This window comes from Anoplophora glabripennis, unplaced genomic scaffold, assembly GCF_000390285.2.
Source record: "Anoplophora glabripennis isolate ALB-LARVAE unplaced genomic scaffold, Agla_2.0 scaffold629, whole genome shotgun sequence".
NCBI classification, from domain to species: domain Eukaryota; kingdom Metazoa; phylum Arthropoda; class Insecta; order Coleoptera; family Cerambycidae; genus Anoplophora; species Anoplophora glabripennis.
The window spans coordinates 1-26,337 of record NW_019416741.1 but is presented as its reverse complement, the minus strand read 5'-3'; the positions used below and the strand labels follow the sequence as shown (position 1 = coordinate 26,337).

General features: G+C 30.9%; 2 protein-coding genes across 3 annotated transcripts in view; one reads left to right on the top strand and one right to left on the bottom strand.

The window, feature by feature from the left end:
- LOC108912663 (MICAL-like protein 1) overlaps window positions 1–16,695 on the top strand; it is a 192,684-nt gene extending 175,989 nt beyond the window's left edge. The window contains exons 6-12 of the mRNA XM_018717970.1: window positions 7,148–9,075; window positions 10,536–10,746; window positions 12,072–12,348; window positions 12,868–13,131; window positions 13,190–13,295; window positions 16,022–16,147; window positions 16,235–16,695. Coding sequence (XP_018573486.1) covers window positions 7,148–9,075; window positions 10,536–10,746; window positions 12,072–12,348; window positions 12,868–13,131; window positions 13,190–13,295; window positions 16,022–16,147; window positions 16,235–16,544 — 3,222 coding nt within the window. The 3' untranslated portion in view covers window positions 16,545–16,695. The remainder of the gene's footprint in view (window positions 1–7,147; window positions 9,076–10,535; window positions 10,747–12,071; window positions 12,349–12,867; window positions 13,132–13,189; window positions 13,296–16,021; window positions 16,148–16,234) is intronic.
- A 7,186-nt stretch (window positions 16,696–23,881) lies between these two features.
- On the bottom strand, window positions 23,882–24,597 carry LOC108912661 (PHD finger-like domain-containing protein 5A). Of its 2 annotated transcripts, none has more exons than XM_018717969.2 (2): window positions 24,408–24,597; window positions 23,882–24,257 (listed from the first exon to the last, which is right to left on the bottom strand). In XM_018717969.2, exon 2 carries the CDS (start codon window positions 24,252–24,254, stop codon window positions 23,922–23,924), a length of 333 nt encoding a protein of 110 aa, XP_018573485.1. In that variant the 5' UTR covers window positions 24,255–24,257; window positions 24,408–24,597; the 3' UTR covers window positions 23,882–23,921. The 2 variants fall into 2 exon arrangements, with proteins under 2 accessions (XP_018573485.1, XP_018573484.1); XM_018717968.1 differs by having other exon boundaries at window positions 23,882–24,265; window positions 24,408–24,596.
- Window positions 24,598–26,337: the final 1,740 nt, after the last annotated feature.

The window sequence follows — 26,337 nt, the reverse complement described above, 5'->3', positions numbered from 1 at the left end:
GCGGCGTCTTTGAAAATACTCAGGTGGCATGACATAACATTCCTATTATTTGATAAACTTTAGATTATTCAGTTATTAAATGTTTGAAATTATTTGTCTTTGCGGAAAACACTATTTAAAGGCCCTTAAGGAAGGCTCTTATCGAGTATAATTTTGAAACATTTTTACTAAATATCAACACAAGACAAATTAATAGAAGAATTAGTGCAGGTTTAAACAGATTATGAAATAAAACTCAAAAGATACATTTATTTATTTATTTATTAAAATATACACTATACCATAACAGTTTCACCAAAGCACTAGCACAACACAAAACAAAATGAGAATATTTTTTAGGTTAGCTCGGTTTGGCTTTTTACCGCTCGGCGCTCACCGTTCTTGGTTCTTTTCAATCAAAACCCGTAAAGTAAACGCATGCGTATGAATACGCTGGTACGTCGCCCCACTTTTCGGCTTCAAGTCAATTGCAAAATGATCAGTATAGGATAGAAGTATGTGGAAAAAATACACCAATCACCCGGCCGCGGCCGGTGAAACAGAATGTTGTGTTTTAATGTAATCGTGATCTTGTTGTTTTAATCATTTATAATTTTACCGAAATTTAATTCTGAACATGAAAGAAATAAAACTTCTGTTCCATCAAAATGACTGGTCACGTGGCTTGTAATCAATTATGAACTCGCTGTGTAATTATGGAGTCACTGAACATTTATATTGTTAATCAATAGTATCGAACTACCGATACATCACTGTAAAGAAATACAAACTTAACTTAATATATTTTGTAAATGATTTAGGTACAAAATCATATAAGAAGTTTTCAGTTAGGTAACGTAACTTCCATAAAGTTATAAAATTTATATTTTCCTTATAAATACATGGTTTCATTAAAATAAAATGTAAATTCTTATTCTGTTGAGAAATGGGAGCGTAACATTCAGCTTCTATAGGTACGTAAATCCGCCACTGATAATATCTTTTCATTCTAGAGATTTGCATGTACGATTCTATTAAAAGTCGCAACTAACTTTATAGTCCGATTCTATCATACAAGGTGTGTGTCTTGGTAGACTTGAAGTTCATTCACATGCAACGAGTTTGTCATAATATCTACTCTTCTATAAAATAATAATATTCATTTTAAAACATCCAGAAATTATTTGTTTCGTACTACATAGTTTTCTGTTATTTTGAATATCTTGTTCTAAAATAAAATTTTCATACTTTTCATAAAAAATAAGAAAACTTGTACTTCTACTCTACAGATAGACTACTTTGAATTGTTTCCAAAAAATCAGTTGAAACATTATATACCTATGTCTATTGTCAGATTTCCGGTCATGTAAGTATGTCATTATTAATATAATAATTTCAAAGGGTTATTTCTGGGAACATTCTAGGCAAAAACTCTTAAAGAACCAAGAATCTGCAGACATTGGTTTTGAGATGTAGGATGTGGAAATTAAAAAATGTATATTCATATTTATTTTCAAGTATCTCTAAATATGTTCGCTGTAGTTTGATGAATGTTGAGCTAATAATTTACCAAATTAAAGATTAAAATGCACTGAACCAGTTTTCCAGAATCCCATAATGTTGACGTCTCTGATATTTACAGTGTGTCTACTTTTATTTATGTACAAATCCGTAAAAACTTTATTCTTCAAGATAATTCAACAATTTTTTTTAAATGGCATCGCAATTCGCTTCTTCTGATCCTTCCACGGCTTTTAAGATGGCGATCCTAGGCCTGCTATGATTTTCTTTATACCCCCGAATTTTAATAAACACAGCGTTTTTTTTATTTAAAATCTGCTAAGCCGGTGTGAACCAGGACCCCTCAAAAGCCCTATGTGTGAAACTTGAACCAAAACTATAAAATGTGTTTTCTTCTACGCGATCTCAAAATTTTAAATGTGTACAAATCCGTAAAAACTTTATTCTTGAAGATAATTCAACAAATATTTTTTTTGTTTTAAATGGCATCGAAAATCGCATCTTCTAATCCTTCCACGGCTTTTAATATGGCGATCCAAAGCTATGATTTTCTTTATACCCCCGAATTTCAATATGTAAGCGATTACACTTAGCGATTTTTTTATTTAAAATGTGATAAGGTGGTGTTAATCAGCACCCCTGTGAAATTTTCAGAATTTAAATAAAAAAAATGGCAGTGTTTATATTAAAATTCAGGGCTATAAATGAAATCATAGCAGGTCTTGGATAGCCATCTGATAAGCCGTGGAAGGATCAGAAGAAGTGTTTTTTTACGTATAAATGAATAAAAGTACACACTGTATGTCGGAAATTCTAAGAGAAATGATTATTTTTTTATTAAAATTAGATTAAATTTAAACAAAAATTTTTTTTTGTTTAAATTACTATGGAATTGACCAAAGTGGGATTAATTCATGAGCAATTTTCTCAGAAACCGTTAAAGATAACGATTTGAAACAAGAGTAGCTTTTTAACGTAAAACAGTTCGGGAAAACGGAATTTGCTGCCCAATTTGTTAAAAATTCAAAGATGAAAAAGTTACACACGCAAAGTACCAAGGGCCCCCCCGTACCCACCCCAATGGACCTTGTGGAAATAAATGGTCCATCAAATTGCTCATCAAAATTTAGCTATGTATACCAAATTTCATTAATTTATCACAACGCGATTGAGAGATATTGCAAAAAAATGATTTCCATTCCTCCCTCTTCAATGGGTCCCTGTGCCCTTAGGAAGCATTTCCGGACCCATGTTCATATGAACTTTTTTACTTAGTTTTGATCATAGAATCGGCCTGTTCAGGGTTGGCAGCTAATTATGAGACACCCTGTATAATGATTACATTATAATAAATTAGCCGTATCTGGTATGAGCTTTAGTTATTGATTAAAAATCATTGGTAAATTAAAGAAAATTTGTACACATTCGATTCTACAACAAGTTGTTAATTTCTTATTCAGCGTATGCAAACATGTGCGCACATCAATCAATTTCTTGCACCTAGTGGCTGATGGACTGAAGCGAAGGTAGAAAGGCTGGGGTTCCAAAAGCCGACGCAACGTTGGCTTATTTCTTACAAGCGAACAAGGTGGTAGTTTCAATCGAAAATTTCTTTCGCATCCCTGGAAATGCGTTTTTGCACCCCATGTTAAGAGCTACTCTAGAAAATTATTACATTATACAATTTATAAGCTTCTAGTTTTGGAATCCATTTATTTTTGTCTCGTTCTATAGAGTGGCTGTCGAAGAAAAATATATGTAATTATTAATTTATGACACTATACACATGTTTGATAATATTCATGTTAAAACTATTTTTTTGATATGTATAAAACTAAGTAATATTTATTGAGAGTAATATTTTAGTATATCTAACTCACCTACTTGTAAATAATAAAGATCAAATAATTCTGTGTGATATTTTAAAATTTAGTTAAAGTGAATTTTACACACTTTGTATGATATGGTATCATATATCTATAAATTTTATTTGTATTATTAATTTTATGGTCCATTACCTCTGCTTTAAAAGGGTTGTGCTGTATGTAGTTTTTTTCCTACTAACAAAACTCCATTGACTTTTCATGCTTTATAATTTTCCATCTTTTTTATTAGTAATTTGATAATTACTTTTCAAAGTAATGCAATAAACAGTGTGGGTTAGGTATTTTAGTTTTAGATCAGTTGTGAACGAAAACAGTATTGAAATTATGCTGTTAGATTTTATTTTAAATTTATTTAATTAAAATTAATTAAATTACTAAGACAATTTGCTGATATTATAACTGTTTTATAACTTTAAAAATAAACCAAGTCATATTGATTAGCTTATAGCGTTGGAGCTATTGTTTTAGTTATTATGACAGTAATGTTAGTTTCCAAAATTGCCAAAACTGAATTATGTTTATCTTGATTAACAGGTGGTAATGGTTGATTACAATCTATGTATATAGACTAGAATCAATTGTAAAAGATTTCTTCGATCAACCGAAATAATTGCGGAGGTGTTGTGAAAATTAGAATTATCAAAATTGCATTTATTCAGTGAACAACACTCAAAATATATTTTGTGGAAAGGAAAGTTTCTGGCCTTATAAAAGAGGTTTAGGGTTTAGGCCAATATATCGTGTACATTAAAGCAAATTTAACCTCCACGAAAAAGGATGGAATTATTTTGAGTTGATTCTGACCTTCCTTTAATAATCATATATTTCAGTAAAGGTTAAAAAAATGTTCTCCATCATCGTGTTTTTTAAGAAGTTAGTCATAGGCACCAAGTAAATTTTAACAACATTTGATATTATCGATTTATATATTGGAATCATAGACATATTTAATAAAAAGGAAATTAAAAATTGTTGATGGAAGTTAATTAAAAGTGTACTGGTTCCATATTATTTAAATTTTACATCTTGTTTCTAGGTAGAAAATTCTATGTACCTTTCTAGTAATGTTCAATATCCTTTTATACAAATATTGCAGTAATTTATCTTGATTAAAGTATATATTTGGGTCAGATACTTTTTAACACAGTTCCGGTCGAGCATTATAAAATTTTTATGCATTTTGAAAAAATACTAAAGGTAGATGACCCTATACAAAGACGTATAGATGCGCCATATTTATAATAGACCAGATTAATGGTTGACATAAAACAACTTAAAGATTCCTATCAGCTTTTAGAATATGCAGGGTTACAATTTTTTAATTGTCTTGTTATTTATTTTAGGAAATACAGAACTGGTTAAATTACCAAAAATGTGAATTTTATGCCTATTCGTTTTTAAATTTAGAAATTCCGAATAGTTCCGAAGATATTCGAAGGAAACCGATTATGCTATTTTTTTTATTAGTATATTTCACTTGTTTTTCAATATTTTAAGACAAAAACATGTAGTCTGATACTAAATGATGTGAGGAATCGATTTTTGCTGTCAGTATTAACGTATCTCTAAAAATGTGGGCTGAGCGATAGTTAACTTTTGTTTTAGTTATGGATGCTGTAATGAATTTTTGCCTCGTTAGAAGAAAACGGAAATTCTCTTTATAACGATGTATAATTTATGGCGTTTTCATAAATAAATAACCAAGATACTGAATATAATTATAATTCTAATAAAAGCGTAGGTGGCCATGTGAAACATTTAAATTTTTTCTATAAATTAATTTAGTATTTCTTATTTTTAGTACTTTTTAACATAGCAAGCTTACATAACAACAACAAGAGCAACGAACAAAACAACATAGATAAAGGGTAAAACAACACAAAATTTAAATTTTATCAAAAATGTCGAAGTGCATACCATTACTATTTATACACTTCTGCACTCGTTCATAAATGCTCTGAGTAGCAGATTGAATCATGAAATATTTATTCTCAGTTATTCCTCATTATCGTATAAAAAAAAAGTCCATGCTGGTCAAATCAGGACTTCTCGGCGGCCAAGTAACTAGACCACTAATTAATAGTAGATATTTACCATTTAATTTTGTTTTGCTTTATCTTATGGTGTTTTGTTCGTTGCTCTTGTTATTATAAAAGTTGCTGTGTTAAAGAGTATTAAAAATAAGAAATAATTTATAGAAATAATTCAAATGTTTGGCTACTTTTTTTATTAAAATTATAATTGTCTTGAATATCCTGGGTATTTATTTATGAAAACCCCATAAATTACACATCGTTATAAAGAGAATTTCCCTTTTCTTCTAATGAGGCAAAAATCATTATAGCATCCATAACTAAAACAAAAGTTAACTACCTACCTCTCAGGACATATTTTTAGAGATATGTTAAAACTGACAGCGAAAATCGATCCCTCACATTGTTTAATATCAGACTACACATTTCTGTACTAAAATTTTGAAAAATAAGTGAATTACGACTGAAAAAAGAAGCATAAAATCGGTTTCCTTCGAATATCTTCGGAACTATCCGAATTTTCTAAATTTAAAAACGAATCCGCAATTAGCAACGTTTTTACTCATTTGACCATTTCTGTATCTCTTAAAATAAGGAAGATACCTGTATTTTACAATTAAAGTGTTGTATATTATTATAAGATATATAAACATTTATAGGTACTTCTATTTTTTACTGTAAACTAGTCTGATCTGCTTATGCCGACGAAAACTTAAAATAGTATATTTTTCTTCAAAGTACTCAATTTATTTGGTTAGTCATGAGTCAATTAATATTAATTTAACCAAGAAGATCTAATGTTTCGTTAAATTGACTTAAATCTACAAACTTTTATTTATTTACCAACACAATCAAACTCAATTGATAACATAGGGCCATCATTATCGGACAAAACACTTTTAAACTAGTCTTAAAATACATTCTATCTTTTTAGAAGTGACACTTATATTTCCATACAATTATTTCTGATATTTGCAATCTTAATGTGATAATGTATGAGTTTTATCTGAGGATAGTTTACTTGAATAAGTAAAATCTTGTATACCTACACACAAAAACCAGTAACTGAAAATTTATCATTCAATTGTGACTAAGGTATTAGCATAGTAATATTAATAAATGACACGACAACGATGTATATCTGTGCCAAATCAAAATCACAACAACCGGAAAAAATGTTTCTTATTTAAAATATTAATTTTGCTTAATATTGAGCTCAGATTGATTCATACTAACGAAATTAGGAAATTATGTATATCTACAAGTAATATGCCTAATAATTAGATACATAATTATTCAATTGTGTACTGTTATTACATATAACCTATTGCGACTGCTGCATGCTAGCAAACTTTTATTGTGTTTTTATTAATAATGAATTCATCAATATAACTTATTTTCTTCACTTTAGCGGTGACGGCCGTTTGAGCTGTAGCATGCATCTACCTTGTCTCAGTACTAGCTATTTATGAATTGAATACTTTTTTAAATTTAATTAATCTTTAAATACTTTTGAAAGTAAACATTGCACAAAAATGATTGTTATATCTTAATACCTAGTGCATTTTCTTAACCCACACTGTTTATTTCCTTAGGAAGAGAGTTTGGACATAATGGGACAGTACAAACCTGAAATATTTTGTTGAAGGTAATTGTTTGCTGTTATGCTTTGTGTTATTTGTATTTTCTGCAAAACTAACATTGTTTCAATTTTATTATAATTTTTAGGTGGCATTTTCTGGTGCAGGCAAAGTCCGGAGAGAGCCCTGTGCCAAATGTGGTCTTCCAGTATTCATAGCAGAACGCCTAAACGTTGGGAAAGACCTTTATCACCGCACGTGCTTCCGCTGCGCTCGCTGTAGTAGCCAGCTCACTCTTGCCAATTACTATGAGACAGAAAACGGTGATTTTTGCTGTGAAATATGCCCAGACGAGGAAAAAATTGTAACAAAAACGCCCCCGGAAAAATCTGTCCTGTTAAGGTCCATGAGCGACGAAGAAAAAACTGCAAGTTTGAAAACATTTTCAAATGAACCAGACAATTACAGTGCTATGTTTGAAACGGCATTAGAGAGTATTGGAGATGAGAGCATAAAACAAGAGTTTACTCTCACTCGAGATGAGAGTTCGGAATTCTTCAAAGCTCGCTCTCAGTTTATTCACAGTCAGATGGAGGAATCCAGTGATACTGGAAATGAAGATAAACCGCCAGATTTACCTAAATCCATACCCCCAGAATTGGACAAGAGTGAGTTGAGGAGCAGTGAAAACATAACTGTATTAAGAGACACTTTAGTGGCAAGTAGTGAACATAGTGATAGTGGTTTTCCCAGCAATAGACTAGATACAACTGTAAATTTAAATAATAATAGTGTAAGCAACCAATATGGTAAAGCCAGTGTGGAACTGGAAAAAACTCATAATATTGTTACCAAAGATAAACGTGCAACTGAGGGTGACACATCGTTGGTCAAAGCTCGAATGCGGTTGTTTGAAAATAATTCCACTGATGTTAATGAATTTAGAAAGTCTGATGTAAATAAAAATTCACAAAATACATTTAAAGTGCCTTTAAAAAGCTCTAAATCCTTTACATATGACAGTAAAAATGTAACAAAGAGCCCCATTCCCATAGTAAAGTTAGAAGATTTAGAAAATTTTGAACAATTAAGTAAAAAGGAATTTCAAGATGATGTTACGACCAACATAGAAGATAATAAACATACTTCAGAGGCTTCAGTAACTCTATCACATAAAGATAATTTTAAACATAGCTACGATAATATTTCAAATAAATTTGTTCAAGAATTAGACGATAATGTTAACGTTAGTTTACCTAGTAATAAAGAAGAGGAGAAGGAACAGATAATGGAAGAAGCTAAACAAATAAATAAGGAACCTTCACTTATATCTGTCAAAGAAAAAGAACCACAAGATTGCAGCAAAGATGAATCAACTGAAGCAATCAACACAGAATGTTTACTTAAGTTAGAAAGTGAAAATAGATATGATGTCACTAAGGAGAATTTATCTTTAGACCAACTAACACCAGATGAAAAATCAATTGTAAGTCCAAAAGTAGAAGAAGCAGAACCAAATAGTGAATCTCAATCTATAGACATTACACCAAACAAAAAATATGAAAACAATAATAAATCAATAATTACTGATGACAAACATCAAGATGACGCAGAACATGAAAAACCAACACATAAAGAGCAGGCAGAATATCCCGAAGACCTTAATCCATTTGGAGATGAGAATGATGAAACACATATAGTGAAACAGAAGCAAGCCAGTACTCCTCTTAATCCATTTGAAGATGACGATGATGATTATGTTGAGGATATGGAAAAACCTGTAAGTAAACCAGTGCCAAGCCCACGACTTCGAAAAAGAATTATACCTACAGATGCAGATAAGAAGATAACAGGCACTTCAGACCGTTTTTCTAATATTCATGGAGATCAAGTAAGCATAAATCCGTTTGAAAGTGATGATGATGAATATAACAAACCTCCAGTGCCAGCGACTAGAAAGAAGAAAGTTATTACGCCTCCTAAAATTAATCTGAATCCTTTTGAAAGTGAAGATGAAGAGAATGAAGAGGACAATTTTAAGCAACCAATTCCTAAACCACGAACATCTGTAGGCAGGTAAGATAAACATATTTTTAAGTCACTATTAAAAGAAAATATAATATGTACCTAATATGTATGTTTACATGTGTCTCAATTGATCATAAGTCTATAACAATTTATAAGGATGACTTTCATTTCCACCATTTCTAATGAATAAAAATAGTGAAGTAACTGATAGTATTAAAACTGATAGAGGGCAAATGAAACTAATTAAAATAATAAAATATTTTATTCTGTCATAAAATTTCTTAAGGGTATATGGGGAGGGCGGGAATGAATACAAGATATGGCAAATGACAATAAAAGAAAATAAAAATTAATTAATAAAAAAATGATACTACTTTGTTCACTGGGTGCACGCCATTGAGCATTATTGAGTACGAGTATTAATCAGAAATAGTAGAAAAGAGGTAGAGAGCGGATATGGGGGGCGGCAGATTCCGCATTGTACATGTGACTTGTGACATAATTGTTTTAATATTTATATACTTATTACCTACTCAAATAGTAGATACTCAGTAGAACTCAAATATTACTCAGGTTTGTACACCAAATTACTTCTGCAGTGTCTCCCTCATATAGGTACCATAATGTTTTGAATGAAACTTTTTTCTACTGGAAATATTATTGAATAAATTTTAATTTAATACTTTACCGTTCAAGCACTTTTCATTTGTTGAATAGTACATTTATACAATCGAAATTGATAGAAAAAAAATAAATTTATATAGGTACCTATATATGTATTTTATTTTAAATGATTAAACCTGGCATCAAAATTGTTAAATACTTATATAATTTTATTGATATTTTGGTGTTTATGGACTGATATTAAAAAAATTAAAGTTATATAATTTTGACACTTGTGGGGTAACATATATATTTTTTTATATGTATTTTGAAAACGTGAATGTAATTTTTTCTTTTAATACTTAATTATTAATTGTCAATATCACATATGGCAACCCATATAAAAATTTTAATGGTAAGTATATTTTATTTAGGATTAGGTACCTGTAGAAAGTATTAATAACTATGTATTAAGTAGTATGTTTCAATACACAGCCATTATATGCAATATTCTCATTTCTTGCATACATATATTTAAATTATTATTATTAAAGGAAAATTTAATCCCACATGTGTTGTGAAATAGTATTTACTCTTCAGCACATTTCACATTCTATTTAAAACAAGTATTCGTTTTCAGTTAGTTTTTTACAGTTATACGTAAAACAGTTCACATGAAAAGAAACTTGCTTTGGCCAGTTAGTTAATTGTAGACAAGTGCAACCCTTTCAATGTAATGTTATTACATTTAATAGTGAGTCACGAAGGAGTTCATTAACATGCCACAACTGTGTGTTTTATGTGCATTGTGTATTGTTCTACACTTCATATATGGATATGCTTGAAACGTTTCTTATTTTCTAAGTCGATATACATTTAATAATGTTAAAATATCGTGTCACCAGGACAACTTTAGACGTGCCTGAGCCTAAGCTGAGAGAGTTGGGGAATCTATCTCTCAATAGTAATTTTGGTTCTAATTCTTCTATATCTAGTGGAAGTGCCTATGGAAGTGTTAGGAAGAAGAAACCAGCACCTAAGCCTCCAATACCAGTAAAAACTGAATACTTTGAATCTACAACTAACTCACTAACGTCGAGTCCTAGTCACAGTGTGGTAAGTGTTTCAAATAATTTAAACTATTTTTAACAAGGAACTTTGTTGTGAGAGTATTGTTCTTGACTTCATTACAAAAAGATGTAGATATACATCTTTTATATTTGCATAAAACCAATTGCTGTTCAAAAAAAAGACATATGCTTATGTTACAAATCACTAGACTCGAGAGTAGCCGATCTTAAAAAAAAAACTAATAAGTAATCCATTTTAATTTAATTTCCTTTTTTAGGTTTAATTCTAGAAAAAATGGTAGCAGTCACTGTAAATAACGAATATCATTACAAGTGATAATTTAATGTTTTATTGCCACAGTGTAAGCTAGTGTTTTCTGGCTATGACTTTAAGACTACGGGGATTCATTCACTCAGTCACTTAAATTTCATTTCTTACCTAAACCATATAGGTACTAAGAGCTAAGAATACCTGAAATGGTGTTTTTACCATTACTTGTTGGTAAAAGTTTTGACCCACATTATTATAAAAATGGTACACTTGTTGCATGTTGCCAAAATGTATCATTTTGGGGAATAAATTTGAATTTTCTATTCCTCCTACTCAGTTACCAAACCTTTGAATATTAGGAACATTCTGTCTAATTAAACTTCACCTTTTTTCTTTGTAACTACGTTTGTTAAACATTTTTTTGTGATTTAGAAAATAGTTTCACAAAACAACATTTAGTAATTGAAACTGATACCTATACCTAAATCGCAAAAAAAATTAATGCACAATTAGCAAATGAATGAAGTTAAATCAGATTTAAATATTCCCAAAATGCTCAGTTACTAATAACTGCCATAGAGAACTAGAAAACTGACAGTAAAGTGATGTGTCATAATACATAAGACTATTTCAGGTGTTTTTATTGACCTTTATATTTTACAAAAAATATAAGACGATGTTCATCTTCAGATACCCTAAAGCCATCCTTATAGCAAATTTTATTAAAATATCGTAAATACTGACAAAGTTAAACAAATGGATGGATGGGTGGATGTATGGATGGTTGGATGGATGCATACACACACGCAGACATACAGACAAACATACTTATACATACATAGATATTTATAATGTATATAAAATTATAAAATCAAATTTGGTGCAAAGAATTTTTTTCAGTCACAAAAAGTACATATCTGTAGAACAAGATACAGTTTTTGCTTCTTTTTACTCCTTAAAGTTTGTAAATTTTCTTACATAGGTCTCATTCATTATATACCATTTTTTTGAAAGGAGAAAAAAATGTTATTCAAAATTGAAAAATAAATATAGGAGCTAAATTTGACTTATTTTAACAGCTATTTATTTGTTTATTACAGCAACATTCACCAAAATCGACGCCTAAATATCGAAAAACCAAAAAGGCTCCACCACCACCTCCAAGCTCCTCAACTCCACTCCCAATTCGAAAAGATCCAGAAAACATTGATTTGTCATCCTCTGCAGTGTCACCAATAAAAATTGTTGGTATAGAGTCAGATCTGCAAGATAGCGAACATGATATCCCTTACATAACAGAGCAAGATGTTGAACAAGAAAAAATTGTCAAAGACGAAATGAACAGAAACAGGCAGAGTCACAATGCCAGTATGCAAAGTAAGTAATTAATGAAGTAATAAAGAATGTCGCAGTACCTTTTTGATCATGTGCTTATGGGACACCCTGTATATGTAATACATTTATCAAAACACTTCACAGCTCTCTTTATGAACCTAAAAATCATCTCTTAAAAAAAGGGTATGATTCCCATGCTCGTATATATAAATATGACCATTTCAATTTTCACTAGCCGTCGCTGAAAATGTTTAGTGCCAATTGAAGTAATAAATTGTTCAATGCATCTCTATATACATAAATCAGCGCTTCTATTTTTTACATCAGGGAACTCACTCTGAAACCATAATAATGCCTGCATTTTGCATATGGTTTTAATTTTCTTTGAGGAAACGGGTAATTGTTTTAAAAATTTTAATTTTTATCTGGTGAGAGCTACTCTGAAAATTTTGTTTAGCGCATTACCATACAGGTCATAGCCACCTTTTATATCTCTACTCTTATATAAATTGCACTATATATTTTTAAAAAGCATACCAAAATTTATTTTTACTCTTACAGGTCCCACATCTAGCGAAAATTCATCTAGTTTGTCAGCTCCCAATAAAAGTACTTTTGGAAAATGGAAGAGGCGTAAGGGTCAAGCACCTAATAGGCCTATCCCACAGAGGAGAACAATTAAATGTTTGCCAATGAGTGAAATTCGTAGAGAATTAGAAGTCATTGAAATCCAACAGCAAGGATTAGAAAAACAAGGCGTGCGGTTAGAGCAAATAATTAGAGAAAAATGTGAAGGAAGTGGCATTAACCCTGATTCAACTGCAGGTAGACAATTTTAAACAACTGTTATGATTGTAGCACTCAACATTTGATTTAATTGTAGATGACGACAGCCTTCCTATTGATGTGGAGGATTTGATTTTACAATTGTTTGAATTGGTAAATGAGAAAAATGAACTATTCAGGAAGCAAGCCGAACTTATGTATTTGTGAGTTTTTGTATTAATTTTACATTGCTAGTCAAATAAATATTTAAAAAAATCTACTAGGGCTGTAAATTAATTTGGGGAAGTTTTTTGTAAATGCAAGGCTTTATTGTGAAAAATTGTGTACGTTATTATTTTTCAAAGTCTCGTCCATTGCTAGCTACTACTTTTTCTCATCTTTCTGGTAGCATACGGATACCACATCGAAAGAACAACTCATCTTTTGATGCTATCCACCAATTGATCCAATTTTTTATATTTTCGTAGGATTGGAATCGCTGCTTAACCAGGCCATATTCCATAGATTAGAACAAGTAGTAATCTGATGAAGCAATATTTTATAAATATGGTGGGTGAGGTACAACATCCCATTCCACTGTTTCTAAATATTTTTTGACTTCTTGAGCGTTATGTGGTCGTGTGTTGTCATGTGGAAAAATTACTTTATCATGCCTTAGTAGGAATTGTGTCAGTTTTTCCGTCAGTGCATGGCTCAAACGCGTCAATTGTGTTCGGTAGCATTGGATGGTTTCGTAAATATTTGGCCTTGCCGTCGATGCCATAGCATATCCTATTATCACAGCTTATACAGCTCCCCAACTGTCTTGGCGGGAACGGTTAGCGTCGATTTCGTCGCGCAGTGTTTATGCCCCGCCTTCCAGGGGAAAAGACGGCTTTGGCGTTCGTTCAGGCGAGTAACGACAACGGGTAGTAAGAATTGCAATCATAGGCATGAGTATAATTTCGTTGATTTATTTTTATTTTATAAAATAATGAAAATGAAGATACTTTATTTGGACCATTATTTGGATATATTTATTTGGAATGCCAAACGATAACTTTGTTGAGCTCATTTGTAACACTGAAAAGATATTTCAAGATAATTTTGAACAATTATCCACAAAAAATAACATTTGTAGCACATTTCTTGAATTAATTAAAAGACTACCTTTTAGTCATCCGTGTCATTCTTTTCCGAAAGAATTTGTACTTTGGTTATATTTAAGGGTTAGAATTTATTATACGTTATAAACTATAAACCAAAATTTTAGGAAAATTCAAAAAAAACTTATAATAATGGAGAAATCTGTAATGACTATATTTTTAATACTATATATTATGTTATTATATTTTTTTGTATATTATATTGTAGGTATGTTTTATAATATGTATATTAGTCCAGGCTATATCGTTGCTCCCGCTAGGCTAGGAACATGATTCTCATTCGATTTTTCTCATAATCTTACTAAAAAATGACTCTTGAAACATATCCGCATGTTGCCAGACGTTACTAATGGTCAAAAATTGTTTAAACAATTTTTTTTAAACAAATTCGTAATTTTCTAAAATCTACCGTTTTCGAGATATTAACGATTTTTTGTTCGAAAAAAACGCGATTTTAACCATTTTCTTCTCTAATGATTACGTCGGTAAACAGGAGCTTACAGCAAGGAATTTTAATTACTCTTCAAGTTTTCTTTTAATAATCCGTATTAACTCCAAGTACAAAACCTATTACCTATCTAAAATACCCATTTTCCATTTTAATGTCATACCACGTAATATTCTAATTCAAACTTCGTATTATTAAAATTACCTACTACGGTACTGTCAGGTAGAAACTAAATATTTTATTTCAATAATAAAAATTCTTTTAATCCAGCCCCTACTATTCCGCTTAATCTGAGAGAGTTAGCACGATTCCGTCTCGCTTGGTTCTCGACCGCCACATCAAAGCTGTATATTATTAAGCTGTGCTATTATCATCACCATTGACAAAACAATGCAAAAAACTTTCCTTTTTGCCATTGAAGCAATTTTTCATACATGAAAAATCTGTGTTCAACATCTCTCGCATGCTTCAATTCGTATGGTACCAAATTACCTTGCTTTTGAATTATACCGTTTAGAACAGGGGTCGGTAATTTTAGGTGGGGTCCGGATACTTTTGAAAATTTATAACGTGATCCAGAAAAAATTCCTTGTTATTTTAATTTGCACTCAAAAATTTAATCTACCTACTACCTAGAAAAAATGATAAGAGTGGCACTCAAACGTATTGTTATCTATAGAAAAATATTTTAAATAATTTATTATTTGAGTAATTTTTATACTTTCAAAAAATTTTGGGGGTCCATTATTTTACCTTCCGTGGTCCGGATCTGGACCGCGGTCTGCCAGTTGCCGACCGCTGGTTTAGAACCTGTTGTGCGATTAACATTCAACGATTCAGCAAGTTCATCTTGTGTTTGACATGAATCTTGGTTGAGTAATGCTTCCAATACCTCATCTTCGAATTTTTTTGGTTGACCAGGACGTTCTTTGTCAACTGTATCGAAATCGCTACTTCTAAAACGTCAAAACCAATACTCACACATTCTTATCTTTTTAGATGACTCGATGACTCTCAGTAGTACTTTGAATTAAACAGGAAAAGTAAAACTTTCCGCAAATGGTGTTTTGTCGGCACGTAATTCAACAAATTCGGAGGTGAAAAAAATATATGTTTACAATTCCGCATAATGACATAATAAAAAGTGAAGCCTAAGGACAGAGCTTTGACATGAATATAGTTACAGAAGTGTCCGATGTGATATAGCATAAGTTGCGCCATCTATTGCAAATCTCTCAAAATTAATTCACAGTCCTAGTATATTGTCAAAAGCAAAGAAAATTAATAATCATTTTAGTAGTAATTTATTGATAACCTTTCTGTGTGGCTTTTTTAGGAGAAGACAGCAGCGGTTAGAAGAGGAGCATGCTGATGTGGAATATCAAATAAGATGTCTAATGTTACAACCGGAAGCCAATAAGACTGATTCAGACAAAGCTCGAGAAGAGGAGCTAATTAACAGGTGATTTTCAACTTATTTTTACATATATTAAGCAGAGTAAATTTATAATAAGAATTGTGTATAATATAAAGTATTTGTTAATTACAGGTTAGTGGAAATTGTGGAAAGAAGAAATGAAATTATTGAATGCTTGGAAATGGACAGAGTCAGGGAGGCAGAAGAAGACGACAGTATAAATAATCATATAAACCTCTATACATTAAAAAGAGACGGAGAAAAACTGGAACCTGAGAAATTAAGAAAAGAAAAGGAAAAAGACAAGAAAAAACACAAGAAGGAGAAAAAATTGAAACATAAAGACAAAGGTCACAAAATAGATGCCGACAAAGATATTGATGAAAGTGAACCTTGTTCAACCTTAGAAAAAAAGAAGAAAAAGAAGTTTAATATATTTTAAGTTAAATTGCCATTTTATTTATTTTAAATATTATTGGAAAGCTGTGTTTATTATTTTGTATAAGATATATTTTTTCTATGTTCGTTACTTATATTTTGTGATTTTTATCGTTGTACTGCATAATAGTATTAAAGTTTAGTTTTTGAATATATGTAAATTTTGTATTAATCCCAATAATATAACAAAAGTACCTAACTAAAACTATTGTGGGCATTAGTATGCACAGCGTGTGTAGAAATTATTATATTTGCCATACCTATAGATTACAAAATTATGTTTGTGCAGTGGTCGACCTTCAAAATTTATTTCTCCCAGCAAATTTCATTTTGATTCCTATAACTTTGGATGAGCTGATTTTTTTAAATGAAAATGTCAAAAATATCGTCAGAAATTTTGCGTTAATGTCATAGCGCCACAAAAAAAAGTGAAATTTCCACATCAAACATTTTTCAAACTTGTCATTAATAGTCATAATTTTGCATATTTTTATACAAGGCTATACTTCTTTGCTACCTCTAGTAAAATGAAAAGATTCTATATCAATAATTTTCAGTGGCGGTTCGTGACATTGAGAATAGGTGAAGCATATTAATTGATTGACTAAAAAGAAAAAAAAAATTCAAATTTTCAAGGTCAAACAACTAAGTGAATTTGGAAATTTTTAATTGCATTTGCAATATTTCTGAAAAACTGATGTTCGTGAGAAGGATTTTCATTTATATTTTATAAAGTAGAAATATTAGTTCGGCTTGTGGACTTACTTAGTGCGAACATTAACGCACACTGTACATGTATGTTCCAAAGAAGCTTTGTGGTTACGATAGCCTCGCATGACTTTCCCAAAATTGTGAAATACCCCCTTATTCCACACGCCCGACTTTACACCCACAATTAAACACGGCAGACAGAAAAGTTTTTTTAAATAAACACTTCCACGCAACCACTTATACCCCGAATTCATTCCGAAACTTCCGAACATGCACATTGTCTTTTGACTTCCCCTTTTTTCCATATCGAGAGAATAAGGCACAGGTCTCTCACAATTAAAAAAAATCCTTTTTGTCCTCAATTCGGGAAAATGGCATTTCCAATAAAATACATACTGGATCATACATAGGAAACATTTCTACAATTATACAAAACAAATATTAACTAAGAATAGTTATAATCGTGCACTTGGCGACACATATCGTATAAACTGGTTAAAGGCAGGCGATGGGCAATGACAATACTACTTCAATATCCACGTCGCTCGTTTCCCCATGCCGTAATTTTCTCACATGTCGGCCGCCTCGTTGCCATTACAACCGCCGCGCCGTATACAACGCTTTGAAGAGAAGCGAAATTCAGACTGTTTCGATCTGCGTCACTTGTGTATACTATATGTTGTACGGTACGAGGTTGATGTCCGCGCTCAACGAAGGCAATGTTTTTTTAGAAGGCGTTCACCGTACAACTATTCTGTTTATTTCTACGTATTAAACAAACAAACATAATACATTTTCAATATATACCTAAATTATAAAATTTATATAAAATTAAAATAATTTTAAATTGCACAACCAAACGGAAATTTTAGGTGAAGCGGTGTGTCACTTTCGTCACCTGACGAGCCGCCATTGATAATTTTTGATATTTTCATTCGTACATTGTATTTAAAACTGCATTTCTAATAAAATATATAAACTGTGAAACAGTAGTTCTAAATTATTAATGGAAGTTCTTTATAATGTTAACGAATAGAAAAGCAATATAATTCAATAACGATCTGTCAAATAAAATGAAATACTCTTCAAAATACTACATACTTGGAATTAAAGGCAGCCACCGCCACTGGATGATGTACCTATTTATTTATGATCCCAGCAAAATTTGATATGCAACTAGTCTAAATGTCATCACTCTATGGCACGCCTTCTATTTTAAGGACTAGAAAATAGTAGATTAAAAAAATAATAGCTGTGCACATTTAGTTTAGAGAAAATATCTCAAAAACGGACAGATATATTAAAATTAGACAAGAATCCGTGTTGAGAAAAGGACGCTCTTTCGCACGTATCACTCTTTTTTATGCCAATTATACAGGGAAAGTAAAAACTGACAACTGATTTTTAAGTTTATAAAGTTGAATTTTTAATCTCTTAACTGGTTATGACGAATATATACGCAAATTTATAGTCGTTTTCTAATGGGCCTTGGATGGATAATACAAATATATTTACTTGCTGTGTTTGCGTTCACATCCTCACTCTTAAGTAATGTAAAATATTCTATACAATTCCTCTTGCAAAGAGAAACATGTTTTTGCTCTTCCATTTTTCTCTCCAGGCTTTCGTTTTCGAGATACAGTGTCCAAATTTTTTTTCAGATTTTTGCTAATATCTTAGGAACCGTTTGAACTACAGGACTGAGATTTTGTACACACATTACCACTATTAGTAGCTACTTGTTGCAAATGTTGTTAAATTTCGTTAAAATTGTTAATTATTACTATCTATCTTTTGAATTACAAAAGATTTTCGAAACGTTAGCAACATGTTTGTTTTTATTCATAGAAAGTTATTTTTCTTGAAAATGGTCGACTTTAGAACAATGAAGCAAGAGAACTTTTTTTTGTGTAAAATTCATTGGCGCTTCAGAATTTGCTGTCAAATGTCAATTTTTCCAGTGGCGTAAAAGTTAGGGGGGAAAAACCCTTACGATACCTTAAAATCTCCACCACTGGCACGTTCAATAAATTCAAGAAGGGTGCGAAAAGGTAGCTATTAATAATGATAATGCGTGTACAAAAACTCAGTCCTGTAGTTCAAACGGTTCCTAAGATATTGGCAAAAAATTTAAAAAAAATTAAAGTTTCTTTTTTCAAGAGGAATTTACAGGTTTCCGTTGCGACACTTATTTAGAAACACCCTGTATATTTTATAAAATAGTCTCTATTTAAAGCAGTTTTTGTTGTTGAGGTAAGGTGAGGACTCAGATTTAAACAAAAATTCTGACTTGAGTAATATATCAACAAGTAGCGTGTCAGATGAGAACAACTACTAATATATTTAGTGAAGAATCTTTATCTGATGAGAACAATATTGAAGATGTTCTGCTGGATGTTCCTTGGACAAACAATCACATTCCTAGAACTTATTTCCCATTTACTGCCCAGTCTGGAATACAGGTAATTATTCCTGATCCAAATAATATATTTCATGTATGAGAATTGTTCTTTGATAAATCTCTAAAAGTTTCATTGTTAAGGAGGTAAACAGGTAAAACTTTTTTTATGATCAGATTTGTGTATATTCTAATTTATTCAAAACTTGTATATATGCAAACCAGTTTATACTAGATAATCCCAGTATTTTCGTGATTATCTAATATAAATTGATTTACATATCTACAGTTATTATTCAAGTCAGAAAATGGAAAATTATGAATTCAAACAAAATAAGAATAGGTATTTATTGTTATATTAATTTTGCAAGATATATGTTTAAAACAATCATATTAGTTATATTTTATCAAACGGGAAAGTATAGAAACTGCTTATTTTCTTGGAAAAGTTGTTAATAAAACATGTTTCCACTTAAGTTTTTGTATTTCGTCGATAATAACTAAAGACACCAATTATGGTAATAAATAGAACCAAGAACAGATAGATACTGGATAATGCGCCAAATAAATAGGAATTGAAAAGAAATTAAAAAGAAAAATCTAGAAAGGCAGCGTGGTATTGTTTCGAAGTAATGAAAGACAAAAAGACAAGCATATTATTAGTACTGTATATGACAATAATATAATAGGAATATAAATAAAGAAAAATGCTATTAGTTAAACCAGCTGTGGTTCTAGATTAGAATAAAATGGAGTAGATTTAATGGACAATTTACTCAATTTCTATTCTATTGCTTCTACATAATTTATATTTTTATTTTAAACAGTTACCTACATTGTTTACAAAAAAAAAAATTATTATTCAACTAGCAGCAAAGAACCTCATAGCAAAATATTGAGAATTATCAGGAAAATCACCTAGATCTTAAGGGTAGAAGTACTACTCCTTGCAGTGAAAGGTTTTTTGCATCTAATATCCCACCAATGACACATGTAAAGAAAAATCTATAAAAAGATGTGTTTTACGTTCTGAGAAAGATTAAGGTACTGCTTGTTTGGAATTTTAACCTACAAATTGATTTCTTAAAATTAAAATAAATAATATACAGTTTGCCTATTTTATCATTTTAATACAATAGTATAGTTATCATGATTCACCATTTATTTTTGATTTTTATCCTTTCTAATATATGTGCAAGCGAATTTACGCAATGTCAAAGACATATCATACATTATCGCTTAAGACTATGATAACCTTCAATAATTGTAATAAGCCATGTTTGCCCAATCATTATATCTTAGTAGTAGCAGTATCTAATATTTCTAGAATTCCCATTATTGTTAATGAATAAAAAAAATATTTTCTAAAACAATGCAAATAGTTCTATGAATTTTTACTTTTTTTATAGCTCTAGTGTCAACAAAATTTTTTATGTGTGAATTCATGACATCGGTGTTGCTATGCTCCCTAGTCTGGAACAGTTTTTAGTTTGTTTTTCCACAATATATCTATTAAAAGTATTATAGTATGTTACGTAATAAGTGTTGCAAAAAGCATTTTACGCACGAATGGAAAAGTTACGCACGGCGCCGCGTAGCAGTAGTAATTCTATGAGTTCGTAATTGCATTACACCACGTATTACGTACTATACTTTACCTACGACCACTACTGTGTCGTATTTTAAAAAAATCGCACAGCTTGGTAAAAATATCGCACAGTTTTCCTAGCAACCGCCTAGCAACGGTCAATACAAACAGCATTGTACGTTGCTAGGCGGTTGCTAGGAAAACTGTGCGATTTTTTTACCTTACGTAATAGGAATCTTACATTGATCACAGACGGTGTGTTTTTAAGTATTTACAGTAGTGGTCGTAGGTAAAATTATTTATCGACAGACACTGCTGAACACAAAACAGAATAATTTTTCAGTTGAAATCAATCACATTGGTGGAGTTAGGGAGAGGGTGGAGGCTCCCTTGTTGCTTGTGGCCTTGAGTTTAGGTCAATCTCATTAGCCTAAACCCAAAAAAATCGTAGAACATTTTACAGTGATGATTTTGGCCAGCTGTTATTAATAATGACCACTCCGCTTTGCCCATTAAATCGCAGCCGCATCAGAGGTGGTTCACTTGAAGAGTAGAGGTCAGGTGCTTGTTTAACAGGTAATGACAAACGTTAGGTGTGTTACTATACACCCCACAACGCTTCCCAAAGTAAACTACCTGCATTGCAGCCACAGTTTTATGGCTATAATTACACCTTTGGCAGAACAATTTCTGGATTGGTTAGTATATCATCGGTTTAGGCTTCATGACATATGACATTTCGGGAGATGTATTATCTTCTGGTAATTATTTACTTTAGTGGCACCACCTCCAATTTTCACAAAATTTTGTCTACCCCCTATTTTCGATGGTGCTGAACACGAATCTGAAGTTTTTTTGTGCGGTCGAAGCCAGTTTTTGAGAAAAAAAATTTTCAAAATTCTAACCTGAATATTTCAGATAACACTACGTAGAACTCTGTATATTTTATGTAGCTTTCAGAACATCTGTAATAAACAATTAACATTTTTTAAGAAACAAATTTTCCCAAATTTGAACTAAAAAAAAATATGTATTTAATAAATAAAATAATAGCACATATCTAAATAATAGTAACTTTATGTGGGATGAACAGAGTTGAATGAGAGTGGGGGAACTCAATGTTGTCATCACTAATTACAAATGGCGGATTCAAACTACAAAATTTTTATTTATTAAATACGTTACTTTTTACTTGAAATTTACGAAAATGTATTTCGTAAACAGTGTTAATTGTTCATAACAGATGTTCTGGAAAGCTACATAAAATATACAGAGTTCTACGTAGTGTTATATGAAATATCCAGGTTGGAATTTTGAAAAATTTTTTTCTCGAAAACTAGGTTCGACCGCACAAAAAAAACTGCAGATTCGTGTTCAGAACCATCGAAAATAGGGGGGTAGACAAAATTTCGTGAAAATTGGAGGTGGTGCCACTAAAGTAAATAATTACCGCAGGTCGTTGTGCTGTAGTTCCTCATCTATGTGTTCTGGCTTAAAGATGATACAAGCTCATTGTATCATAACATGTCGATAATTGTTTATAGGCTGGGTGGTGATGAGAACCAGCATTGAAATCTATATCCGTATGAGATGGCTTTCTATAAATGCCAGAGTGGTGTCCCTTTTCTCATGACAAGAACGTCTAGTAACAATAGAGTACCATTTTCATCCATCTACATGATGAAGTTGATCTCCGGATGCACTGCACTAATATGGTTCACATTGATGTGGTTATATGCAAGGCCAAATAATAAAGTATCCTTGAACTTAATGGAAGGCATTATGCATAAAATGTTTTTTATATCCTATTTTACTCAGCAAGCTGTCTCAGATTTAGTAGAAGTATTAACATAGGTGTAATATGCATACTGAAAGCAAATAAAGCAAAAGAATTCGAAAGATCACGAAAGACTAGTCAGATTAAGAGCCACCAATCATCACACTACTGAATAAAGTTTATGTGACATCACCAGTTCAAGCAACTTATGTATTGCATTTACAGCATTCGATTTTATAAAAATTTGGTCACCTCGTTTTGTCACTACATACAATTTTCAATACTTTGTTGTTTCAGTTATTTACGATATCATTTCACAACATATTCAACACATGCTGCATGCTAGTAAGTGCTATTAAATTTTGCAGAACATCTTGCATGCCGAGCTTAAAACCTATTTTGTTAATCATACCTACTTTAGATCTATTTTCTCACTGTTTTAATTATGTCCACTGAACTGAAAAGTTAACATTAATTGAAAATTAACATCACATATACATCTTAACAGGATATTTAGAAAACTCAGTGTTTGGTCCAACATAGTTTAAAAGAATCATTTAAATGTATTGATAGTACATTATACCAATCTGCTTTCCATACTAAGAAAAGTATGGTAATCTATACACACTGGACTTATAATAGTTAAGCTTTTAAAATATAGTGAATAGTGTTTATATTTGTATAATAAATCACTAAATTTATGATAAAATCTACTCAATACAACTCTTGTTATTTACAACAGTCCGATGTTATCCAGACTCAGATTATATATTATTTTCCAATTGGTTATATGATTACCTATTACTTGTTTTTTTTATTTGATAATTTAAATTTTACTGGATTTAATATAAGTAATACAAATGAAGATTTTAGTTATGAAAGTTATATTGTATTATATTTTGTACAACTATCGTCTTTTGAAACCATATTTTTTCCTTTCGTAGAACAGATCTGTCTTGGAACTACCCAAATTAACAATTTTTGGACAGCCATCTCTATCTTTTTCTTGAATTGTACATTCTTTACAATAATAAGCATCAGATACACCTGGACCTCCACATATTACACATCTCCCTTGATATGATCCATAATTACATTCATCACATATCCTTACCAGGGTACAAGGTCTGACATACGAATCACATATTACACATTTACCATCACATTTTTCACATAGCCTGCCAATTGCCACACCAGGTTGTTTTCGGCAAAATATCAAATCAGGGTGATGCTTGGCCATTATCTAAAATACTATAAAAATATTGCATTTCACATTTGTAACAAAACATTACAATTCGTCTGTCACTTTCTACAGCTAAAAATTTATAAAACCCAATGCAGCTTATTATAAACAAAATATTTTTAACTTATTGAACTTTATTTGTACACCTACCTTTAAAATAATCTGGAGCCCTCACTATTGATTGTTAAATTATGTATTTTAATATACTAAAGCCAAAAGGTGATTACTGAATCTTGTAATGAATATCCAATTCTAAACTATAACCAATACTCAATACTGGATACTCTTCGTAAAATTAAAATATTCAATTTTAGGTTAGAATTTTAAATGATGCTAACCACAGATCTAGAAAAGACAGATACATAATTTATACCCATAGATAAGATATACTATGTAAGAAATAGATAGACAAGTCAATGAAAAAATGCATTAAATACGCCATCGGTGTTTGGAGTGAGAAACACTTTCAAGGGCAATTATTGCACATACGAGGGGTATAAGATAAGTTCATTGTGTGTAAAGGGGCATACGATAACTTCTCATTATATTCGTAAGGTGATTCGCAAACACTGACCAAAAATGAAACCTCGTATTCTTTAGTGAATTTTAAGAGGGCTCTTTCGTATAAAGCTTTTATCTAGGAAGTTTCGTTAAAAAAATACAGGGTATTAAAATTTAAAAAATATTTTAATTTTTTACAAATAATGAAAATTAAAAAATAAATGCTGCAGGGTATTGCTGGTATATTTGTCTAAATAAAAAAGTATGCCGCTGCTTTATTGTAACAATCATGATATTTTCGCATTCCTCTTCCAATTTTCTACAAATTACTATTCTTTTATATTTTTCCAAAAAAGCCTGATTTCCTGAGTAAAACTTAAAAAATGAACTGAAGACACACTTCGATATTTGAATACAATGCTGTTTAATCGTTACATTAGTAGGCTGTGTTTGCGCAAATTGAGGTATTTTTGAGCATTTACTCAAATAAAATCATCTATGAGATGTTCTTTATTCGATTAAATAATAGATTAAAAGTGTTTCTATTGTAATTTAAACAATGTTTTCAGTTCAACGAAAATTTTTTTTTTTTTCGAAAAACATAAAGGGGTGGTGATTTGTAGAAAATTGTAAGGAGAATCCGAAAATATCATAATAAAGCCCTGTATCTCAGCCACTGGAACATTGTTTTTTAAGAAAATGCTTCCGATTTTGTACAATATTTACATACATTCATGTGATTAATTTCAAATTATTTCACTCACTAGTTTCTAAAATGTTATAAAAAATTAAAAATATTAATTTAACACTGGATTGTTTTAGTGAACCGACCTAGACAAAAACTTTATATGAAAGACCTACCTTAAAATTCACTAAAGAATTCGAGGTTTCATTTTTTGTCACTGTTTGTAAATCACCATGTAGTTCATTTGTAAATTGATGTCATTGGCAATGTTTCACGTATAATTTCTTCATTCACATTATTACATTTTCTGAAAATTCTAAAATTATATTGTAACGTATGAATCATGATGAAGTTCCGGCGTCAGCTGTTAAATTTCAAAATGAATGCTAACAGAGACAACAGAAATTTATTTTGTCTCTGTCTAAAAAAGGACAGACACATATCGCTGTCCTCTCGGGCTCTGGAGTCAAGTAGTGGGGGTAATTTTCAATCTCTTACTAGTAAAGTTGCCTATGTGTGTTTATACCATAGATTACAGACGTTATTTATACCTATGTGGCTTGAAGCCAAAATAGTTCATTGGAGGGGTGAGGAAGTTGTGTTTACATTTCCTCATAGGCAGTGGCGTATCATTTTATAGGGGCTAATTGCAACTAAAATAACAAGTTTAATAATTATAATTGTAAATTTTATTTTCCGCAGATAAACTAGTAATACGGGAAAATATGGTGCCATTAATAGGTATGCTAAGAAAACCTGTTTTATTTCTTAAGGTATCTATGAGATTATTTGACTTTTGTTCAACCTATTTTATTACTTATGAACTTCACAGTCCCCTACATTTACTTCTTCCTGGAATACGGTGGAGATGATCTACTGACACAATTTTACTCT

Bases quoted from the DNA above. Each gene is read 5' to 3' on its own strand.
- LOC108912661 (XM_018717969.2), bottom strand. From the start codon at position 24,254: ATGGCCAAGCATCACCCTGATTTGATATTTTGCCGAAAACAACCTGGT.